Source organism: Choloepus didactylus, chromosome X (assembly GCF_015220235.1).
Source record: "Choloepus didactylus isolate mChoDid1 chromosome X, mChoDid1.pri, whole genome shotgun sequence".
Lineage (NCBI taxonomy): Eukaryota > Metazoa > Chordata > Mammalia > Pilosa > Megalonychidae > Choloepus > Choloepus didactylus.
In genome coordinates, this window is record NC_051334.1 from 23661339 (window position 1) to 23683193 (window position 21855).

Genomic DNA, 21855 nt, shown 5'->3' on the forward strand with positions numbered 1-21855 from the left:
TTCTTTGTCTCTCTGTTGGTAGGGCTTCCTTTAGAATCTGAAGTAGGGCAGGTCTTTTATTGGCAAGGTCTCTCAGCATTTGTTTGTCTGTGAAAAATTTAAGCTCTTCCTCAAATTTGAAGGAGAGTTTTGCTGGATAAAGTATTCTTGGTTGGAAATTTTTCTCTCTCAGAATTTTAAATATGTCATGCCACTGCCTTCTCGCCTCCATAGTGGCCACTGAGTAGTCACTACTTAGTCTTATATTGTTTCCTTTGTATGTGGTGAATTGCTTTTCTCTTGCTGCTTTCAGAACTTGCTCCTTCTCTTCAGTATTTGAGAGTCTGATCAGAATATGTCTTGGGGTGGGTTTATTTGGATTTATTCTGTTTGGAGTTCACTGGGCATTTATGCTTTGTGTGTTTATATTGTGTAGAAGGTTTGGGAAGTTTTCCCCGACAATTTCTTTGAATACTCTTTCTAGACCTTTACCCTTCTCTTCCCCTTCTGGGACACCAATGAGTCTTAAGTTTGGATGTTTTATTTTATCTATCGTATCCCTGAGATCCATTGCGATTTTTTCGATTTTTTTCTCCATTCTTTCTTTTGTTCTTTCATTTTCTGTTCTGTGGATTTCTGGGACACTGAGATGTTGTTCAACTTCCTCTAGTCTTGTATTGTGAATATCCAGAGCCTTTTTAATTTGGCCAACAGTTTCTTTTATTTCCATAAGATCTTCTATTTTTTTATTTACTCTTGCAATGTCTTCTTTATGCTCTTCTAGGGTCTTCTTTATGGCACTTATATCCTGGGCCATGGTCCTCTTGATGTCCTTTAAATCCTTTACCATGTTCTCGTTCTTCGATTGTAGTTCTTTGATTAATTTTGCGAGGTACAGGGTTTCTTCCGAAATCTTGATTTGTGTGTTTGGAGCTGGATCCTTCATATCGTCTGTTTTTATCATATGCATTAAGATTTTCTGTTGTTTTTGGCCTCTTGGCATTTGTTTTGCTTGATAGGGTTCTTTCAGGTTGTATCAAAAAAAAAGGATATCGATCTAATTTTTCAGAGACACAGTTTGGTGACATATACTTTCTCTAGCTAACCAGCAGATGGTGTCTGTGAGTCACCTATATCCCTCAGATGAGTTCTCAACCTTTTTTCCACGGAGTGTGGGGAAATGATTCTTGTGTGTTCAGTTGGAGAACTCAGTTTGGGTGTGTTGCTGGAGCTGTCCGCCCTGAATGTGGGGCGTGTGTACGGGTGGCCAGGGAGGAAGGGCAGTTCTACTGTTCAAATCTCCCAGGTTCCAGGAGATTCAAGGCTGCCGCAAGAGTCTAAGCCTTCATTTCAGTTCAGCCCCAGACCTTCTCTCTCGGTGTTGCACAAACCACCGGACTTGGCGTAGCGCCCGTGGGTTCTCCGAGTGGATCCCCCCTCCCAGCCGCGATCCTCCCTCAGCCGAGGGAATGCCGTGCTACATCATCAGTGTGCGCCATCCCTCAAGGGAAGCCCTGGGCCGCTGGGCTGTGCCGCGGGGCTCTCAGCTCGTTTCAGAATGCAGAATGTCTGAGGCTGTCTTTACTGCAACGCCTTGTGGGCTGAGAACAGCTGAGGTTTTCTCCACAGAGAGAGAGCGAGGGACAGAAAAACTTCCAGGTTCACCCATCAGCCAGATATAGCACCCGATCCTCTGGGCTCCCTATCCTGAGACAGATATGTTCCCCGATTCTCCCAAGGTCAGTTGTCACCAAAAGCCTCTGTCTGCTTGTTGAGGATTCGCTGTCTGTATTGAGCAGTTAATATTAAAACCTCACTTGGAGCTGGGCCGAGAGAGTGCACGGCGTGGCTTCTGTGAGGGAGGGGCTCTCGGCTCTAGATTCTCGGCTATCAGCACGGGTCTGCAGTTTTACTTACAGATTTTATGCTGTGATCTCGGGCATTCCTCCCAATTCATGTCGGTGGATGTTGAGTGTACAGTCACGTTTGTCTCCCTGCTGTTATTCCAGGTTATTTACTGGTTTTTTGTTCATTTATGAATTGTTCTGGGGGAGACTAAGTCTTCCACTTCTTTCTATGCCGCCATCTTCCCAGAATCCGGACATTTGTTTTTATTTGGTTTCTTCGCAAGGTGAAGATAACCCTTTATAAATGTCCTAGAGAAACATAGTAGTTTTCTGTTCACCCTTTGCAAGGAAAAGGGGTGGATCGTTCCACTACTGACATTTATGTACATGTCTCTAGTCTGACTTTTAGCATAGTTTGTATACAGATAAATGGGTTTCTAATTGTATTCTTTGAAGGTGTGGTTGTGATAAAAACTTAGCCATCCACTGGTACAGATAATTAAACATGTTGGGAGTCGGCGGTGGGTGGGGTGGGTAGGAGGGAATGCTTGCTTAAAGGAAAATTGAGTGGTGCTTTTTTGAAATGGATATGACTCCTGTGGAAAGTAATTGATATGGGAAGGTACTAGCCCATAATAATGGTGTACTTTGGGGACTGCTGGGGAAGGGAGTGGTTGTAGCTGGTTCCAAGGCAAACCATGATATCGCCTGCCACAATTTTCTTCCCTCCTCTTTTGTGACCTGGATTTTCACTCTGTCATTTTATAGAATGGTAGTAAACTCTTTTCTCCTTTTTTTTACTTCACAGCTCTGGATAGTATATAGTTTCTAATATACTTCACAGTATGTTGTTTCTAATGTGATGTTTTGACAAATGTGCTTTTCTTTAGACTTTTTATGACACGCGGCTTTTTTATTTCAGGTTTTTATGATAAATTCGTTTTGCTTCTGGACTTCAACAGCTTATATCCTTCTATCATTCAGGAATTTAACATTTGTTTTACAACAGTGCAAAGAGTTGCTTCAGAAGCACAGAAAATTACAGAGGTTTGTATTCAACTGGTGCTCTTGAATTAAGGTTAAAAAAGTGCTTAGAAAGGAAGAGAGCCAAGGGGGTTAGCATTCTAGTTTTTCATCTGAAAGGATACATTCAGTTGTCTTTTTTGTGTGGTCAAAAAAGGGAAGGCTGGGTAGATGGAGACAGACTGGTTCTATGTCTATTTTAAAACAGCTCTGTTGAGATACAATTCACATGCAATGCAATTCACCCAATTAACATTTCAATTACAATGCGGTGTCTTTTAGTGTATTTACAGACTTGGCAACCATCACCACATTTTAGAACATTTTCATCACCTTAAAAAGAGACTCTCTATCCTTTAGCTGACACCTCCCTCAATCCTTCCAAACCCCTATCCCCACCCCAGCTCTAGGCAACCTCTAATCTACTTTATATCTCTATAGTTTTGTCTTTTCTGGACATTTCATATAAATGGAATCACACACTATGACCTTTTGGGTCTGGCTTACTTCACTAAGCATGCTGTTTTCAAGGTTCATTCATGTTACATGTATCAGCACTTCATTTCTTTTTATTGCCGGATGATCCATTGTGTGGATATACCATATTTTATTTATTTTAGAATCATCTTGTCAATCTCTGCAAAAACATCAGCTGGGAATGAATTTGATAGGGGTTGTGTTGAATCTGTAGATCTATTTGGGGAATATTGCCATCTTAAGATTAAAACCTTCTAATCTATGAACATGGTATGTCTTTCCATTTATTTGGTCTTTAATTTGTTTCAGTGATGTTTTATAGTTTTCAGTGTATAAGACATGCACTTCTTTTGTTAAATTTATTCCCAAGTATTTCATTCTTTTTGATCTTGCATCCTGTAACCTCACTGAACTCACTTAATAGTTCTAATAGTTTTTCTGTGGATTCCTTAGGATTTTCTGTATCAGTATCATGTCATCTGTGAAAAGAGATAGTTTTACTTCTTCCTTTTCAATTTGGATACCTTTTATTTTTCTTGCCTAGTTGCCCTTGCTAGAACCTCTAATACAACGTTAGATACTAGTGTGAGAACAGACATCTTTGTCTTCTTCTTGATCTAGGGGGGAAGCATCTAGTCTTTCACCATTGAACATGATGTTAACTGTGGGTTTTTCATAATGCCCTTTATCAAGTTGATGAAATTCTCTTCTATTCCTACTTGGGTATTTATATCATGAAAGGGTGTTGGGTTTTGTCAAATGCTTTTTTGTGCATCTATTGAGATGATCAAGTGGTTTTTGTCCTTTATTCTATTATTTTTTTGTATGTTGAACCAACCTGCATTCCTGGGATAAATCCCACTTGTTCGTGATATATAATCCTTTTTATATGTTGCTGGACTCAGTTTGCTAATATTTTGTTGAGGAGTTTTGCATTTTTATTCGTAAAAGATATTGGTCTGTATTATGATGTCTTTTTCTGGTATTGGTATCAGGGTAATACTGGCCTCTTAGAATGAGTTGGGAAGTGTTCCTTCCTCTTCTAATTTTTGGGGAAGAGTTTGTGAAGGATTGGTGTTAATTCTTTAAACAATTGGTAGAATTCACTGGTGAAACCATCTGGTCCTGGGCTTTTCTATTTTTGATTACTAATGCAATTTCTTGTTGTAAGTATTGAGCTTTTCTATTTCTTCTGGAGTTAGTTTTGGTAGTTTGTGTCTTTCAAGGAATTTGTCCATTTCATTTAAGTTTTATCTGATTTGTTGGCATAGAATTGTTCATAGTATATCCTTAAAATCCTTAGTTTCTGTTAGGTCAATAGTAAAGTCTCCTCTTTCATTCCTAATTTTAGTAATTTGAGTCTTCTTTTTTTCCTAGTCAGTCTAGCGAAAGGTTTGTCAATTTTGTTGATCTTTTCAAAGAACCAGCTTTGGTTTTGTTATTTTATTGTTTTTCTACTCTTTATTTTATTTATTTCTTCTCTTTATTATTTCCTTCCTTCTGCTTTTTTTGTTTTAGTTTGCTCTTTTTTTTCTAGTTTCTTAAGGTGGAAGGTTAGATTATTGATTTGAGATCTTTTTTACAACTATACATTTCCTTCTTAGCTTCATCATATAAGTTTTCATATGTCCCTCATGCTTTTTTACAGTCAATTCCTCTTTCCATCAGGGAAATATTGATCTGGCTTCTGTCATCCTTGGTTAATTTTGCCTATTCTAGAACTTCATATAAGTGGGATGATGTGATACATACTCTTTTGTGTCTGGCTTTTTTGCTTAATGTAATGATTTGAGATTCGTCCATGTTGTTGCATTCTCAGTGGTTCTTTTTATTTCTGAGTATTATTCCATAGTTTCTTTATCCATTCTCTGGAAATGAACGTTTGGGTTGTTTTCAGTTTTAGGCTATTATTAAAAAAGCTGCCATGAACATTCTTGTACAAATCTTACTGTGGATGTGTGTTTTCATTTCTCTTGTATAAATACCTTGGGAGTGAATTTGCTGGTTTGTACATAAAGTATATTTAACTTGATAAGAAACCATGAAACTGTTTTCCAAAGTAGTTGTACTGTTTTGTACCCCCACCAGCCAAGTAAAGGCTTTCAAGTTGCTCCCCGTCTTCTGCAACACTTGGTATTTTCAGTCTGCTCACTAAACAAACTTTTTAAAAGGAATCTTTAAAAATTCCTCATGTAGATTTTAATCTAACCAGTTCCATTCAGTCAACAGTTTTAAGTAAGGCTTAATGAGTAGTTTGTTATATATAAAGTTTATACAATTGACTGTAGGGAATTTAATTAGATTTGGTTCTCCAGCAGTAAAAGAGGTTTAAATTAACATATCATTTCTGTTTCTTGTTTTCCTATGTTTATTGTACACATGGCAGAAGATGTCTGTTTGCCCTCTAGCTCCTGAATATTTATGTGTCCCTTAGTTCTGACAACATGTTTGGGAGTTTTCAGTCCCAGCTCCATATTCCCAGAAGAGAGACTCTTAAAGGTTGCTTAGGTTGATGAGGACTCCTAGTCCCATCAACTCTGGCCACAGGAATGAATTCACAGAATTCAAATATGGCTGCTTAGGGTGTGCCTTTCTATGGGACTCGGGGATAATTTCACAGAGAAAGTGCTGGGTAGACATTTCCAACAGTAGTGACTATATTTTATTAATATTCTTTGGTCTCTATCCTGCTACTGTGTCAGCGTTGTTATAATTATCATTATCCAGTCTCCCCCTTCTCCCCATTTCCAGTTTGGATACTGGAAAAGCAGTAGGATCATTTAAGAGTTGGAGGGACTCTTAGAGGTTCTTGTAGCAGTTTATAGATTCTGTATCGTTTTCATGTGCAGTACCTCATTTAGTCTTCAGAACAGCTAGTTTCACAGAGCTAGTGGTGGTAGAGTGGGAGCGGATTGTAAATTTCCTGACTCCATCTACTTTCAGTTTATTTTTTTTTAAATTTGACTTCCAGTAGCTCTTTACTAGGTTTACTATCATCATTTACTGTATTGGGAAACAATACAGTAGGTCCCTATTACTATTGTAAGATTGTTCATCGGAAGATATTGATCTTTATAAAATCAGATACTTTGTAATGGCTGGGCTGTCAAGTGGCATTGACTTCACATGCTTTAAGCCAAGAGGTTTATTTTTAATTCTGAACCTCTGAAAGGGCAAATGTGACTGGCTTTTCTTTACAGCCTGTTAATAGAATTAATGGAGGCTTGAGAAAAATGGTCTAATGCTTTCCCTGCTTTTGCTTGCTGTAAATTTTAATGTAAGAAGACTGCTGGTTGCTTTCCAAAATCTTGCTATTCTTCTACCGATTGCCAAGCAATTTATAGATAAGAGGTACTACATGAATGCTAAGGAATATATATGTATTAATTTTTAGAAATGTCATCGCCTATTTAAATATGTGCTCTAAATTCTTAAAAGAAATTTGCTGATTTGGTATTTGGATTTTTTGTTTGTTTAGTCTAAAACATTTACAGTAATTGCTATGGTTCTGCATAGTTTAAAAATTCTGTAGCTTTTGTTTGTCAGGGCAAATGATTTAAAACAGTAGTTTAGCTGCTTTTGATTTTTTTTTTTAATAATCCTTGAGTCCCTCTTAGCGTTTTTATCTTTAAAACAATTTCCCTGAACATGTGTTCCCTAATCTTTTTGAAGAGAGGATAATATCATGTGTAAAAATTCATCCCTTTGAACTTTATCTAAATTTGTGAATCACTACAGGGTTAGGAGATACAGAGAATGAGAGGCTGGGAGATAAGAATTTAGCTTTTCAAGATGTGATCATGGGGTAAAGCTTCCACTGAATATCATTTTAGATATTTATTTCCCTCATGTTTGATTTCTCTGTAATTTCCATTGTGTGTTCATCAGGATGGAGAACAAGAACAGATCCCTGAGCTGCCAGATCCAGGCTTAGAAATGGGTATTTTGCCAAGAGAGATCCGGAAACTGGTGGAACGGAGAAAACAAGTCAAACTGCTAATGAAACAGCAAGATTTAAATCCTGACCTTGTTCTTCAGGTATATCTTTTCAGTAAGAGACACTGAGTGACAGTCTTAGCTTTTAGGATTTTATTTTATTTTAGGAATGGTATAAAACTGGTGCTGTGGGCAAATGTATGTGCTTATTTTCAGTTTGTGGGTAGGTAACCATTCAAAAACATTAGGATTTCTTAGTCTGGAGGGCACCTCTATCCGCAAAGGCAGTATCTGAACAAGATCCTTCTGAATCCTGGGAACTCTGTAGTCCATGTTTACTTGCTTCTGGGAGATCAGGGAATCATAAATCTGGAAGGATGGGTTGAATATGTTAAGAGTTCTTTACTTCCAGGATATTGACAGTTTCTTCTCATTGGTTATCTAGCAAGAGTTCTAATGTATTGTTTAAACATCTGCAGATATTGTTGTTTGTCTTTTGTCCTTGTGTGACCTACAGTATGACATTCGACAGAAGGCTTTGAAGCTCACAGCGAACAGTATGTACGGCTGCCTGGGATTTTCCCACAGCAGATTTTATGCCAAACCGCTTGCTGCTTTGGTGACATACAAAGGAAGGGAGGTAAATGGTATAACATTCACATCTCTGGGAATGGGTTTTTTTTTAAAACTATACGTATTGTAGTATGGGAGAGCCAAGTTTGTTTCCCAGTTAAACAGCTTCAAATACTTTGAGACTAATAGGCATTTAAATAGTAATTCATTCATTTGTACATTCATAGTGTGTGTGTATTTATTGAGCATCTGTTACATGCCAGGCATTGTTCTAGGCACTGGGGATATAATGTTGAGCAATAAGTAAAAGGTCTCTGCTCTCATGCAGCTTACATTCTAGCTGGGTGTGGGCAAGGTGAGGAGAGGGGAGTTTGGGAAAACAGATCACAAATAAGTGCATTGACAGATTTTAAAAACTAAGAAAATATGATAGAAGTAAATGCTCTGCAGATAATTAAAACAGGGTGGTGGGCTAGGGAATGTTTATTAGATGGCTAGCTTGGATTGGTTAGAGAAGGCTTCTTTGAGAAGCTGATGTGAACTGAGACCTGAATGACGTAAGGGAGCTAGTTACATGTAGTTCAGGAGGAAGGTCAGTTTAGTCATAAAGATCAGCTGTGAGAAGGCCCTGAAGGCAGTGAGAAGCCAGTGAAGGGTTTAAACCATGAAGTGATGGACATTTCACTACTTTTGAGCAGAATGGATTGAAGAGGGCAAGAATCAGAACTGGAAAACCAGTTGGGAGACTTGTTGTGTTTGTTCAGATTAGAGATGATGGTGCCTTAGGCTTTGGTGGTATCAGTTAAGATTAATTTGTGATATATTATGAAAATATACAGGATTTGCTGATGGACTGGATTGGAATGTGAGGGAAAGGGAGAAGTCAGGATGCCTCCGTTTTTGTATTAAAGCTGCTTAGCTAGTAGGGCCATTTACCAAGATAGAGGAAACTGGGAGGGAAGGATTAAGAGTTCTATCTTGAATATGTTACTTTTGAGATGTGTAATAGATCTCCAAGTAGCCATATTAAGTAGGCAGTTGGATGTGTAAGTCTAGAATACTAGGAATATGTCAGGACTGAAATTATGGATTGAGAGTCATTGGCTTTAGAAGGATGGCCAAATAGCAAACAGATTTATGGTACTGTTACTTTATGAACCCTATAAGCTTTGCTTTTGTACTGTGTACATGGGTTTTTCTTAATTTATAAAAGAATGCTTGCATTAAATACTAAATTCCATTAAGCTATTGTTTCATGTCTATGGATTCCCTATGGTTATAGGGAGAATATTAGTGTTGGGGGCCTGTACTCAAAATACTGTAGAGCAGAGGTTGGCAAACTATGGCCTTTTGGCCAAATCTAGACTGCTGTCAATTTTTTTAAATAAAGTTTTGTTGGAACATAGCCATGCTCATTCGTTTATGTATTGTCTATGGCTGCTTTTGTGTTACAGCAGCAGAGTTGAGACTTACATGACCCACAAAGCCTAAAATATTTACTCTCTGGCCCTTTTCAGAAAACAGTTTGCTGACCCCTGCTTTTAGAGTCTAGACCAGTGCTGTCCTATAGAACTTTGTGCAATGATGAAAATGTTCTCTGTGCTATCCCAGTCTAGCCACATGTGGCTTCTGAGCACTGGCTAGTGTTCTTATGGAACTGAATTTTTTGCTTTATTTAATTATAATTAATATCAGTTTAAATTTAAATAGTCACATGTGGCTAGTGACTACTGAACTGGACACTGCAGATCTAGTTGGTATGAAACAAGTGTCAGTATGTTCAAAGTCACTCTTCTGTTGGCAACCCTATTTCAAAGGTTTGGCTTAGGGTACAGTGAGATAGGGTAAAACATGTATTGAACACTTGCAATGTGTTAGAAGCTTTCATATGCATTATTTCATCAAAACTCCACAACAATCCTTTGATAGAGATAATAGCGTTCCCGTTTTGCAGATGAGAAAGCTAAGACTCAAAGAGGTGAAGTATAACAAGTGGCTATTTTGAATTTCATGTCTTCCCGATTATAAGTCTTTTGCTACATTAGTGCTGCTGCCCTGCCTCAATGTCTTTTGTGACTGTGGTTCTACTTTATGTTCCACCTTCTTATTCCTGGAAGATCATCTTTTTCATTACTCATCTCAAGACATGGGCCTTTTTTTTTTTTTAAACGTGTGTAGATACAGGTATTTTAGGCACTAAAGAGAGGGAGGGATGTTTTCAGTTTCTTAGGCTAAGTTTACTTCAAAATTATTTAAATTTTATTTCTGTATATGTATCCAGTGGCTTCTGATAGACTACCATCTTATTTTTGTATTAGGAAATGCACTCAGTGTGCCCCAACTGGGTGATAATACATGGGTTGACTATTGAGATTGGATCAAGGTTACTCTTAAGTTTCTCACTAGAGGCAATAGTTGACAATTTACTCCCTTGGAGAGTGCCTCTTGCTGTTGGGAAATCCCTGTTGTTACATTTTCTGCATTGGCTCAGAAATCCACAAGCTTAAAAGGGCACTGTTGGTAATGATAAGCCCCATATTTGTCCAATGATCTCCCCCACTCCCCTAATCCATTGTATTTTTAGGACAACATTTTCATTTAGCTAGATTTTTTAATAGGGAGTTCAGTCTCTTTCTGTTGTATAAAATACAACAATAACAAATCTTTAATAAATAAACTATAAAAAAAACCTTGCTCCTTCCACCAAAATAAAGGATTTCAAACGAATCTAGAAATAATCATATATCGTTTAAATTCTTGGTTTCTACTTTCCACTTTTCTCTTTCCCATTTGCTCCTTCCCACAAATAATGACAAATGCAGCAGCTGTGGAAAATAGGCCTTTAAGGTATTAACAGAAATAATTTATACAGTTGCTCCCTGGAAATCTTGTTCCAGAAGAAGATCCACAGTAATCTACAGAAATATTTCCTAAAATAAAAATGAATGTTAAATTATTAGCACTGAAAGACAGAAACATTCTGTATGAGAATTTGTCTTTGCTAGTGTCTTCCATATATACTGTTAGACATTTGTGATTTCAAGCATCTCTTGATTATTAAAGAGGTAGGAGGAGTGAAGTGTAAAATGAGAGTTAATTTGCTGGGATTTTGGAATATCTTTAACTTATTAAACTGGTATTTTTTGTAATAAGGTAGAGTGGACAAAATCATATAATAACCTGAAGACTGCAGAAGTTGTTTGCTGAAGTCTTGTAGGATAAATTAGATGAAGGTTTAAGTGGAAATTAATGAGAAGGAAAGCTGGTAGCATGTAATCTCAAAAGATTTATAAGATTTTGCATTTGAATATGGATTAATACACAGTCTGGGCAAGCCTTGAAACCCCCTCTCCCTTTTTTTTGTGTTTATTTTGTATGCACTCAGTTTTATTGGAATGATGCAGGTTTGGCTCTGATGACCTAATAATTTCTGTAATCAAGTGTATTATCGTTGCTAAAGTACTTGGAGTGGTTACTAATTTTACTTTAAAAACCAGGTTTTAGTAAAAGTGCTAATAGTGGTGTCAGACATCAATGTTATCTTTTCATGGGTGTGTACTCTCACACTTAAACTCTTCTATGACTTTTAGTTGCTTGGTGATAGAGGAATTAGGTAATGGTTAAGGAATTGTATTAGGAACCTCACAGTGTGCAAGTTACTTATCTTTTTTGGAGAAATGTCCATTCAGATGCTTTACTCACTTTTAATTGGGTTATTTGTCTTTCTGTTATTGAGATGTAAGAGTTCTTTATATATTCTTTATATATTCTAGTTCCTTATCAGAGATATGATTTGCAAATATGTTCCCCCATTTTGTGCAAGTTATTTACAAATAATGAAATTAAGGTTTCCAGAGAAGTAATATTGAAACTTCATTTACAGGTGCTCAGAAGTGAATCTTTACCATCTGTTTTTGTGTTTGTTCTCAGTATGTGTTGAGAGACATAAAAAAGAAATTGGGCAAAGCCTATAGCACTGAGTGGGCTTAAATATTTTTAAACCACAAAGAAAACAGTTACGAGTTGTCAAGTGACTAGTGTGGTAATTGAAGTGATTGTTCACTAGATGGCGATAGACACCCTGAGATCATTAATCAATTAAGGATTTTATTCTGTGAACAATAGTGAAAGCCATTTACTGATTTAAATGTGTCAAAATTTTAGACTATTAATTTTGAAACAATTTAAAGAATGGCTAAAGCTGGACCAAAGGATTCTAAGAGTCTAATTTAATGTTTAAAATAATGATTTTTAAGACAAAAGTTTTATTTCTATAAGAGCAATCATTTAATTTATCATAGCAAGCCAAATTCTTGTGTCAAATGGCTAAATTCATATCTGTGGCCATAGAGCTGTAATAGGTGACTCCTTTAGTCACAGTATCAGAGAGATTAATCTAATGAGAATTAGAAATGGTTTTAATACACAATTTTCCCTCTTTGGATTTGCTGTGTTTTTTTCTATTGAGGGATTTTAAGCTTACTGTGTACTTATAAATATACTCGTTGCATAATCCTTAGTGTAATGGTAATATTTGTCTTTATGGAATAATTAGTACTTATTGACATTGGTATTGTTTTTTTTTTTTTATCTTCATTTTATTGAGATATATTCACATACCACGCAGTCATACAAAACAAATCGTACTTTCGATTGTTCACAGTACCATTACATAGTTGTACATTCATCACCTAAATCAATCCCTGACACCTTCATTAGCACACACACAAAAATAACAAGAATAATAATTAGAGTGAAAAAGAGCAATTGAAGTAAAAAAGAACACTGGGTACCTTTGTCTGTTTGTTTCCTTCCCCTATTTTTCTACTCATCCATCCATAAACTAGACAAAGTGGAGTGTGGTCCTTATGGCTTTCCCAATCCCATTGTCACCCCTCATAAGCTACATTTTTATACAACTGTCTTCGAGATTCATGGGTTCTGGGTTGTAGTTTGATAGTTTCAGGTATCCACCACCAGCTACCCCAATTCTTTGGAACCTAAAAAGGGTTGTCTAAAGTGTGCGTAAGAGTGCCCACCACAGTGACCTCTCGGCTCCTTTTGGAATCTCTCTGCCACTGAAGCTTATTTCATTTCCTTTCACATCCCCCTTTTGGTCAAGAAGATGTTCTCCGTCCCACGATGCCGGGTCTACATTCCTCCCCGGGAGTCATATTCCACGTTGCCAGGGAGATTCACTCCCCTGGGTGTCTGATCCCACGTAGTGGGGAGGGCAGTGATTTCACCTTTCAAGTTGGCTTAGCCAGAGAGAGAGGGCCACATCTGAGCAACAAAGAGGCATTCGGGAGGAGGCTCTTAGGCACAACCATAGGGAGGCCTAGCCTCTCCTTTGCAGCAACCGTCTTCCCAAGGGTAAAACTTATGGTAGAGGGCTCAACCCATCAAACCACCAGTCCCCTATGTCTGTGGTCATGTTAGCAACCATCGAGGTGGGGTAGGCGAATACCCCTGCATTCTCCACAGGCTCCTCAAGGGGGCACTACATCATTTTTTTTCCTTGTTTTTCTTTCTTTTTTTTTTTTTTAACTTTCCCTTCTTTTTTAAATCAACTGTATGAAAAAAAAGTTAAAAAGAAAACAAACATACAATAAAAGAACATTTCAAAGAGACCATAACAAGGGAGTAAGAAAAAGACAACTAACCTAAGATAACTGCTTAACTTCCAACATGTTCCTACTTTACCCCAAGAAAGTTACCTAATATAGCAACATTTCTGTGAACTTGTTCCTACTATATCCATCAGAAATTAACAGACCATAGTCATTCCTGGGCATCCCCAGAACGTTAAATAGCTTATCTGTTCTTCTTGGATTATTGTTCCCCCTTCCTTAATTGCTCTCTATTGCTAGTTCCCCTACATTCTACATTATAAGCCATTTGTTTTACGTTTTTCAAAGTTCACATTAGTGGTAGCATATAATATTTCTCTTTTTGTGCCTGGCTTATTTCGCTCAGCATTATGTCTTCAAGGTTCATCCATGTTGTCATATGTTTCACGAGATCGTTCCTTCTTACTGCCGCGTAGTATTCCATCGTGTGTATATACCACATTTTATTTATCCACTCATCTGTTGAAGGACATTTGGGTTGTTTCCATCTCTTGGCAATTGTGAATAATGCTGCTATGAACATTGGCGTGCAGATATCTGTTCGTGTCACTGCTTTCCGATCTTCCGGGTATATACCGAGAAGTGCAATCGCTGGATCGAATGGTAACTCTATATCTAGTTTTCTAAGGAACTGCCAGACTGACTTCCAGAGTGGCTGAACCATTATACAGTCCCACCAACAATGAATAAGAGTTCCAATTTCTCCACATCCCCTCCAGCATTTGTAGTTTCCTGTTTGTTTAATGGCAGCCATTCTAACCGGTGTTAGATGGTATCTCATTGTGGTCTTAATTTGCATCTCTCTAATAGCTAGTGAAGCTGAACATTTTTTCATGTGTTTCTTGGCCATTTGTATTTCCTCTTCAGAGAACTGTCTTTTCATATCTTTTGCCCATTTTATAATTGGGCCGATTGTACTATTGTCATTGAGTTGTAGGATTTCTTTATATATGCAAGATATCAGTCTTTTGTCAGATACATGGTTTCCAAAAATTTTTTCCCATTGAGTTGGCTGCCTCTTTACCTTTTTGAGAAATTCCTTTGAGGTGCAGAAACTTCTAAGCTTGAGGAGTTCCCATTTATCTATTTTCTCTTTTGTTGCTTGTGCTTTGGGTGTAAAGTCTAGGAAGTGGCCGCCTAATACAAGGTCTTGAAGATGTTTTCCTACATGATCTTCTAGGAGTTTTATGGTACTTTCTTTTATATTGAGATCTTTGGTCCATTTTGAGTTAATTTTTGTGTAGGGGGTGAGGTAGGGGTCCTCTTTCATTCTTTTGGATATGGATATCCAACTCTCCCAGCCCCATTTGTTGAAAAGACCATTATGACTCAGTTCAGTGACTTTGGGGGCCTTATCAAAGATCAGTCGGCCATAGATCTGAGGGTCTATCTCTGAATTCTCAATTCGATTCCATTGATCTATATGTCTATCTTTGTGCCAGTACCATGCTGTTTTGGCAACTGTGGCTTTATAATAAGCTTCAAAGTCAGGGAGTGTAAGTCCTCCCAGTTCGTTTTTCTTTTTTAGAGTGTCTTTAGCAATTCGAGGCATCTTCCCTTTCCAAATAAATTTGATAACTAGCTTTTCCAAGTCTGCAAAGTAGGTTGTTGGAATTTTGATTGGGATTGCATTGAATCTGTAGATGAGTTTGGGTAGAATTGACATCTTAATGACATTTAGCCTTCCTATCCATGAACATGGAATATTTTTCCATCTTTTAAGGTCCCCTTCTATTTCTTTTAGTAGAGTTATGTAGTTTTCTTTGTATAGGTCTTTTACATCTTTGGTTAAGTTTATTCCTAGGTACTTGATTTTTTTAGTTGCTATTGAAAATGGTATCTTTTTCTTGAGTGTCTCTTCAGTTTGTTCATTTCTAGCATATAGAAACATTACTGACTTATGTGCATTAACCTTGTATCCCGCTACTTTGCTAAATTTGTTTATTAGCTCTAGTAGCTGTATCGTCGATTTCTCAGGGTTTTCTAGATATAAGATCATATCATCTGCAAACAATGACAGTTTTACTTCTTCTTTTCCAATTTGGATGCCTTTTATTTCTTTGTCTTGCCGGATTGCCCTGGCTAGCACTTCCAGCATAATGTTGAATAACAGTGGTGACAGCGGGCATCCTTGTCTTGTTCCTGATCTTAGAGGGAAGGCTTTCAGTCTCTCACCATTGAGTACTATGCTGGCTGTGGGTTTTTCATATATGCTCTTTATCGTGTTGAGGAAGTTTCCTTCAATTCCTACCTTTTGAAGTGTTTTTATCAAAAAGGGATGTTGGATTTTGTCAAATGCTTTTTCAGCATCTATTGAGATGATCAATTGATTTTTCCCTTTTGACTTGTTAATATGTTGTAATACATTGATTGATTTTCTTATGTTGAACCATCCTTGCATGCCTGGAATGAACCCCACTTGGTCATGGTGTATGATTTTTTTAATGTGTCTTTGGATTCGATTTGCAAGTATTTTGTTGAGGATTTTTGCATCTATATTCATTAGGGAGATTGGCCGGTAGTTTTCCTTTTCTGTAGCATCTTTGCCTGGTTTTGGTATTAGATTGATGTTAGCTTCATAAAATGAGTTAGGTAGTGTTCCATTTTCTTCAATGTTTTGAAAGAGTTTGAGTAAGATTGGTGTCAGTTCTTTCTGGAAAGTTTGGTAGAATTCCCCTGTGAAGCCATCTGGCCCTGGGCATTTATTTGTGGGAAGATTTTTGATGACTGATTGGATCTCTTTGCTTGTGATGGGTTGGTTGAGGTCTTCTATTTCTTCTCTGGTCAGTCTAGGTTGTTCATATGTTTCCAGGAAATTGTCCATTTCTTCTACATTATCCAGTTTGTTGCCATACAGTTGTTCATAGTATCCTCTTATAATTTTTTTAATTTCTTCAGGATCTGCAGTTATGTCCCCTTTTTCATTCATTATTTTGTTTATATGGGTCTTCTCTCTTTTTGATTTTGTCAGTCTAGCTAGGGGCTTGTCAATCTTGTTGATCTTCTCAAAGAACCAACTTTTGGTGATATTTATCCTCTCTATTGTTTTTTTGTTCTCCATGTCATTTATTTCTGCTTTAATCCTTGTTATTTCTTTTCTTCTACTTGGTTTAAGATTGGTTTGCTGTTCATTTTCTAGCTTCTTCAGTTGATCCATTAGTTCTTTGATTTTGGCTCTTTCTTCCTTTTTAATATATGCGTTTAGTGCTATAAATTTCCCCCTTAGCACTGCTTTTGCTGCATCCCATAGGTTTTGGTATGTTGTGTTCTCATTTTCATTCGTCTCTATATATTTAGCAATTTCTCTTGCTATTTCTTCTTTAACCCACTGATTGTTTAGGAGTGTGTTGTTTAACCTCCAGGTATTTGTGAATTTTCTAAGTCTCTGATGGTTATTGACTTCTAATTGTATTCCATTGTGGTCAGAGAATGTGCTTTGAATAATTTCAATCTTTTTAAATTTACTGAGGCTTGTTTTATGTCCCAGCATATGGTCTATTCTGGAGAAAGTTCCGTGAGCACTAGAAAAGTATGTGTATCCTGGTGATTTGGGATGTAATGTCCTGTATATGTCTGTTAAATCTAATTCATTTATCAGATTGTTTAGGTTTTCAGTTTCCTTATTGGTCTTCTGTCTGGTTGATCTATCTATAGGAGAGAGTGATGTGTTGAAGTCTCCCACAATTATTGTGGAAACATCAATTGCTTCCTTTAGTTTTGCCAGTGTTTCTCTCATGTATTTTGTGGCACCTTGATTGGGTGCATAGACATTTACGATTGTTATTTCTTCTTGCTGAATTGCCCCTTTTATTAGTATGTAGTGGCCTTCTTTGTCTCTCAAAACATCCCTGCATTTGAAGTCTATTTTATCTGAGATTAATATTGCTACACCTGCTTTCTTTTGGCTGTAGCTTGCATGAAATATTTTTTTCCATCCTTTCACTTTCAGTTTCTTTGTGTCCCTGTGTCTAAGATGAGTCTCTTGTATGCAACATATTGATGGTTCATGTTTTTTGATCCATTCTGCGAATCTATATCTTTTAATTGGGGAGTTTAATCCATTTACATTCAACGTTATAACCGTGAAGGCATTTCTTGAATCAGCCATCTTATCCTTTGGTTTATGTTTGTCATATTTTTCCCCTCTGTCTATTAATATCCTTTATTGTACCCATACCGAATCTCTTTAGTACTGAACCTTTCTCCAAGTCTCTCTGTCCTTTCTTTGTTTCTCTGTCTGTAGGGCTCCCTTTAGTATCTCCAGTAGGGCAGGTCTCTTGTTAGCAAATTCTCTCAGCATTTGTTTGTCTGTGAAAATTTTAAGCTCTCCCTCAAATTTGAAGGAGAGCTTTGCTGGATAAAGTATTCTTGGCTGGAAATTTTTCTCACTCAGAATTTTAAATATGTCGTGCCACTGCCTTCTTGCCTTCATGGTGGCTGCTGAGTAGTCACTACTTAGTCTTATGCTGTTTCCTTTGTATGTGGTGAATTGCTTTTCTCTTGCTGCTTTCAGAACTTGCTCCTTCTCTTCTGTGTTTGATAGTGTGATCAGTATATGTCTCGGAGTGGGTTTATTTGGGTTTATTCTATTTGGAGTTCGCTGAGCATTTATGATTTGTGTATTTATGTTGTTTAGAAGATTTGGGAAGTTTTCCCCAACAATTTCTTTGAATACTCTTCCTAGACCTTTACCCTTTTCTTCCCCTTCTGGGACACCAATGAGTCTTATGTTCTGACCTTTCATATTATCTATCATATCCCTGAGGTCCATTTCGATTTTTTCAATTTTTTTCCCCATTCTTTCTTTTATGCTTTCATTTTCCATTCTGTCATCTTCCAGGTCACTGATTCGTTGTTCAACTTCCTCTAGTCTTGTACTATGAGTGTCCAGAATCTTTTTAATTTGGTCAACAGTTTCTTTAATTTCCATAAGATCATCCATTTTTTTATTTAGTCTTGCAATGTCTTCTTTATGCTCTTCTAGGGTCTTCTTGATTTCCTTTGTCTCCCGTACTATGGTCTCATTGTTCATCTTTAGTTCTTTGAGTAGCTGCTCTAGGTGCTGTGTCTCTTCTGATCTTTTGATTTGGGTGCTTGGGCTTGGGTTATCCATATCATCTGGTTTTTTCATATGCTTTATAATTTTCTGTTGTTTTTGGCCTCTTGGCATTTGCTGAACTTGATAGGGTTCTTTTAGGATTTGTAGACCAATTGAAGTCCTTATCTCTAATTTATCAGATCTACAGCTTCGTGGAGTACACTTTCTCTAACTAACCAGCAGGTGGCGTCCACGAGCCACCTGTTCTCCACAAGCCAGTTCTCCCCTGCTTAGCCTTTTTAGTGAGTGGGGGAGTGAGTCTTGTGGGGTCCAATTGGTGTACCAAGCTTGCGTGTGTAGTTGGTGTTGCCTGCCCTGTATATGGGGCGTGTTTCTGGGCAGTCAGGGAGGGGGGGTTGGCTCTAACAATCAAATCTCCCTGGTGATCCTAGAGTTTTAAAGCTGCTGCAATAGTCTAATCCTTCAGTTCAGTCCTGCCACAGTTTGTCTCTGCCACTGACCCACAAGTCCTTGGTATTGGCGTATGGCTCCTGAGACTTGCAAGTGGGCCTCTCTTCCAGGCTGTGCACCCCGGGTCCTCTGTTGAGGGATAACTGTGCTATGTCACAGGTGAGTGCCGTCCCCCCAGGGCAGTTCTGGGCTGCTGGGCTGTGTAGGGAGGCTCCCAGTCTGCTGAAATGATGGCTGAATGGGGCTTTGTTAATTCACACTGCTCCACCTTCCCAACTCTGGGACAATCAGCTGAGGTTGCAGGGAAGGCTAATGTCCACGCCCAGTTTTGTGGTGTGTGCCTGTTATTTGAAGCACTTCGGTCACACTGGGTTGTCTGGGGCAGCTCTGGGCTATGGGGTTGGCGATGGGCAGGAGTGTTTCCTGTCCACCAGGATGATGGCTGTGAGCGTACACCCCCCTTTTCTTGGGAAGTTGTGGTGTTTAGTGAATTTTCTCAGCCACTGGATTATTGCCTTTTGTCTCAGAGCTCTTTTAGTTCTGCTCTTGACTTGACCTGCCCAAATTGCAAGTCTTTGAAGCTTTCTGTATTGGGCTTCTTAGAGTAATTGTTTTAGAAAAAGAAAAAAGGATTAAAAAAAAGGGCCCTCCTCAGAGATCTAATGGGTTATTGAAATGCTAAGAGACAAAGCAACCAGGGCCATTAAGGAAAGGTCCACAGGGCAGAGAGATCAGCTTTTCTTTGGGATTTGCATATGAGCCTCAGGGCCTGAGCTCTGCCCTTCCCCTTTCTATGTTCACCAGAACTCCAAAAATCCTCCACTTTTGTTTTGGAGTTTTTCGTGCTGTTTTTTTCTATGCCTGTCTCCTCTCTGCTGGGCTGGCTGCTCTCAGATTCTCTGGTGTCTTGTCTCCGTCTATCTATGGTTGGAGTTTGGATCAGTAGAATGAGTTTCCGATAAGGGCTGCCACTGCAGTTCTCCCTTATCCTTCGCAGAGCTGACAGCCCCTCCTCCCACAGGACTGAGCCTGGCAGGGTCCCCTGGCCACAGAAACTTGCAGATTTCGCTGATCTCAGCAGTTCCACGTTTTCATGAGTGTTGTATGAAGTATGCCCAAAGTCAGATTGCTCTGTGGTGTCCAGTCCACGCAGTTCCTGGCTTTCTACCTACTTTCCTGGAGGAGTAACTAAAACATACAGCTCACCAGTCCGCCATCTTGCCCCGCCTCCGACATTGGTATTGTTTTATTTCTACACTCTGTTATTTCTGGGCCCTTGAAAAAACGGTTTTTGGTCTGGAATTCTGATTGCATTTTAAAGTTAATGTTTGGGTGTAGAGCCTGTCCATTTTCATTTTATCATCCAGTGGCCGAAATGAGTCTTGGCCAGCTTGGTTGCCAACTGGTTGTAGAGTGCCTGGCTTTCACTTGTGTTTGGAGCTGAAATTTGTGCTTTTAGAAAATGTATCCAAATCATTGCATGAAAACATTAAAATCTGCGCAAGCCTTTTTGGGATTACCTTGGCTATGTGATAGCACCTGTTAGGAGCCTTTGGGAATGGCGCCAGGACTGAGGGATTCAGTTCAGCCTTTGTTGGTGTCAGTGGTGAAAGAAAACGAGTGAGTATGGGGAACCTTTTAATTAAGTGTTAAGGGAGTCTTTAGTCTTTATCTGGAAATAAGCAGAAATTTCACCACTCTAATCTTTTTACTTTAAAAGAGCCTAGTGTTTTTTTTTTTTTAATTAAAAGCAATAAAGTAGTATAGAGTCAACTAAAAGACTCTTTCCTCCTCACCCTATTACATTTCTTTCTCTTTTTCCTCAGGGTTGGTTTTGTCCTTCTCATCCTTGGTTTTTTTGCTTTTTCAATATGTGTGTGTACCTATACATGTGGTGGTTTTTACCATTTATGTGCCATGCTGTACATATTCTTTTGCAGTTTGAAAAAAAAAGTAAGGGGAAAAACCCTACTCTATACCACATTTCAAGTATATCCATGTTGATACATTTTTAGATTTTATTCATTCATGTTACATATTGTATAATATTTCAATGACTAAATGTAGCACAATATATATTTTTTATTCTCCCATTGTCTACATTTAGGTTTCCAGGTTTTCCTTCCATTTTATTTTTTGCTATTACAAACAGTACTACAGTAGATAATGCTGCACGTGGAAGGTTTTTCTAGGGTATGTACTAAAAGGAGTGGAATCTGGACATCCACAAGCAGTATATGAGATGTTATTGATAAATAAGAACAATTGTTTTATTTATCATAACAAGCTAAATTCTTATATCAAATGGCTCAATTCGTATCTATGTCCCCAGAGCTGCAATAGATGACTCCCTCAGTTATGGTATCAGAGAGGTTGATCTAAAGAGAATTGGAAATAGTTTTACTATACAACTTTAAATTTGTTTGTTTTCCTGTTGAGGGATTTTAAACTTTTGTATTTGCAAATATACTCATTGCAAGTGTTCCACATCCTTGCCAACACTTGTTATTGTCAGAATTTTAAATTTTTGCCAGAATCATTAACGTGAAATGGTATCGCATTGTGGTTTTAATTTATGTTTTCCTAATTATTAGTAGTTGGGCATTTTTTCTTGTGTTCATTAACTGTCCAGGTTTCGTGCATGAATTGCCTGAATATATATGTCCTACTTTATTGGGTTGTGTATCTCTTTTAGTATTTCTTCTTAGATAGTCAAAGGCTAATCCTTGTATGATCATTTGTGTTGCACATATCTTTTTTTAGTCTATGACTAATACATCCCCTAGCTTTATTTATGGTCTTTCATTGCTCAGAAGTTTTTCATTTTAAGCCAAATATTTCATTTTTCCCCATTACACTATGTGTTTTTTCTTACTTAAAT

At 37.8% G+C, this 21855-nt stretch overlaps 1 protein-coding gene and 1 non-coding gene across 3 annotated transcripts in view; both read left to right on the plus strand.

The window, feature by feature from the left end:
* The window catches only part of POLA1 (DNA polymerase alpha 1, catalytic subunit), a 353204-nt gene that overhangs the window by 63270 nt on the left and 268079 nt on the right, over positions 1-21855 (plus strand). For both annotated transcript variants that reach the window (XM_037821906.1, XM_037821905.1), the window contains exons 24-26: positions 2749-2873; positions 7215-7364; positions 7780-7902. In XM_037821906.1, the coding sequence (XP_037677834.1) occupies positions 2749-2873; positions 7215-7364; positions 7780-7902 (398 nt within the window). The remainder of the gene's footprint in view (positions 1-2748; positions 2874-7214; positions 7365-7779; positions 7903-21855) is intronic.
* LOC119523894 lies at positions 2078-2207 on the plus strand. The gene has a single exon (XR_005214698.1).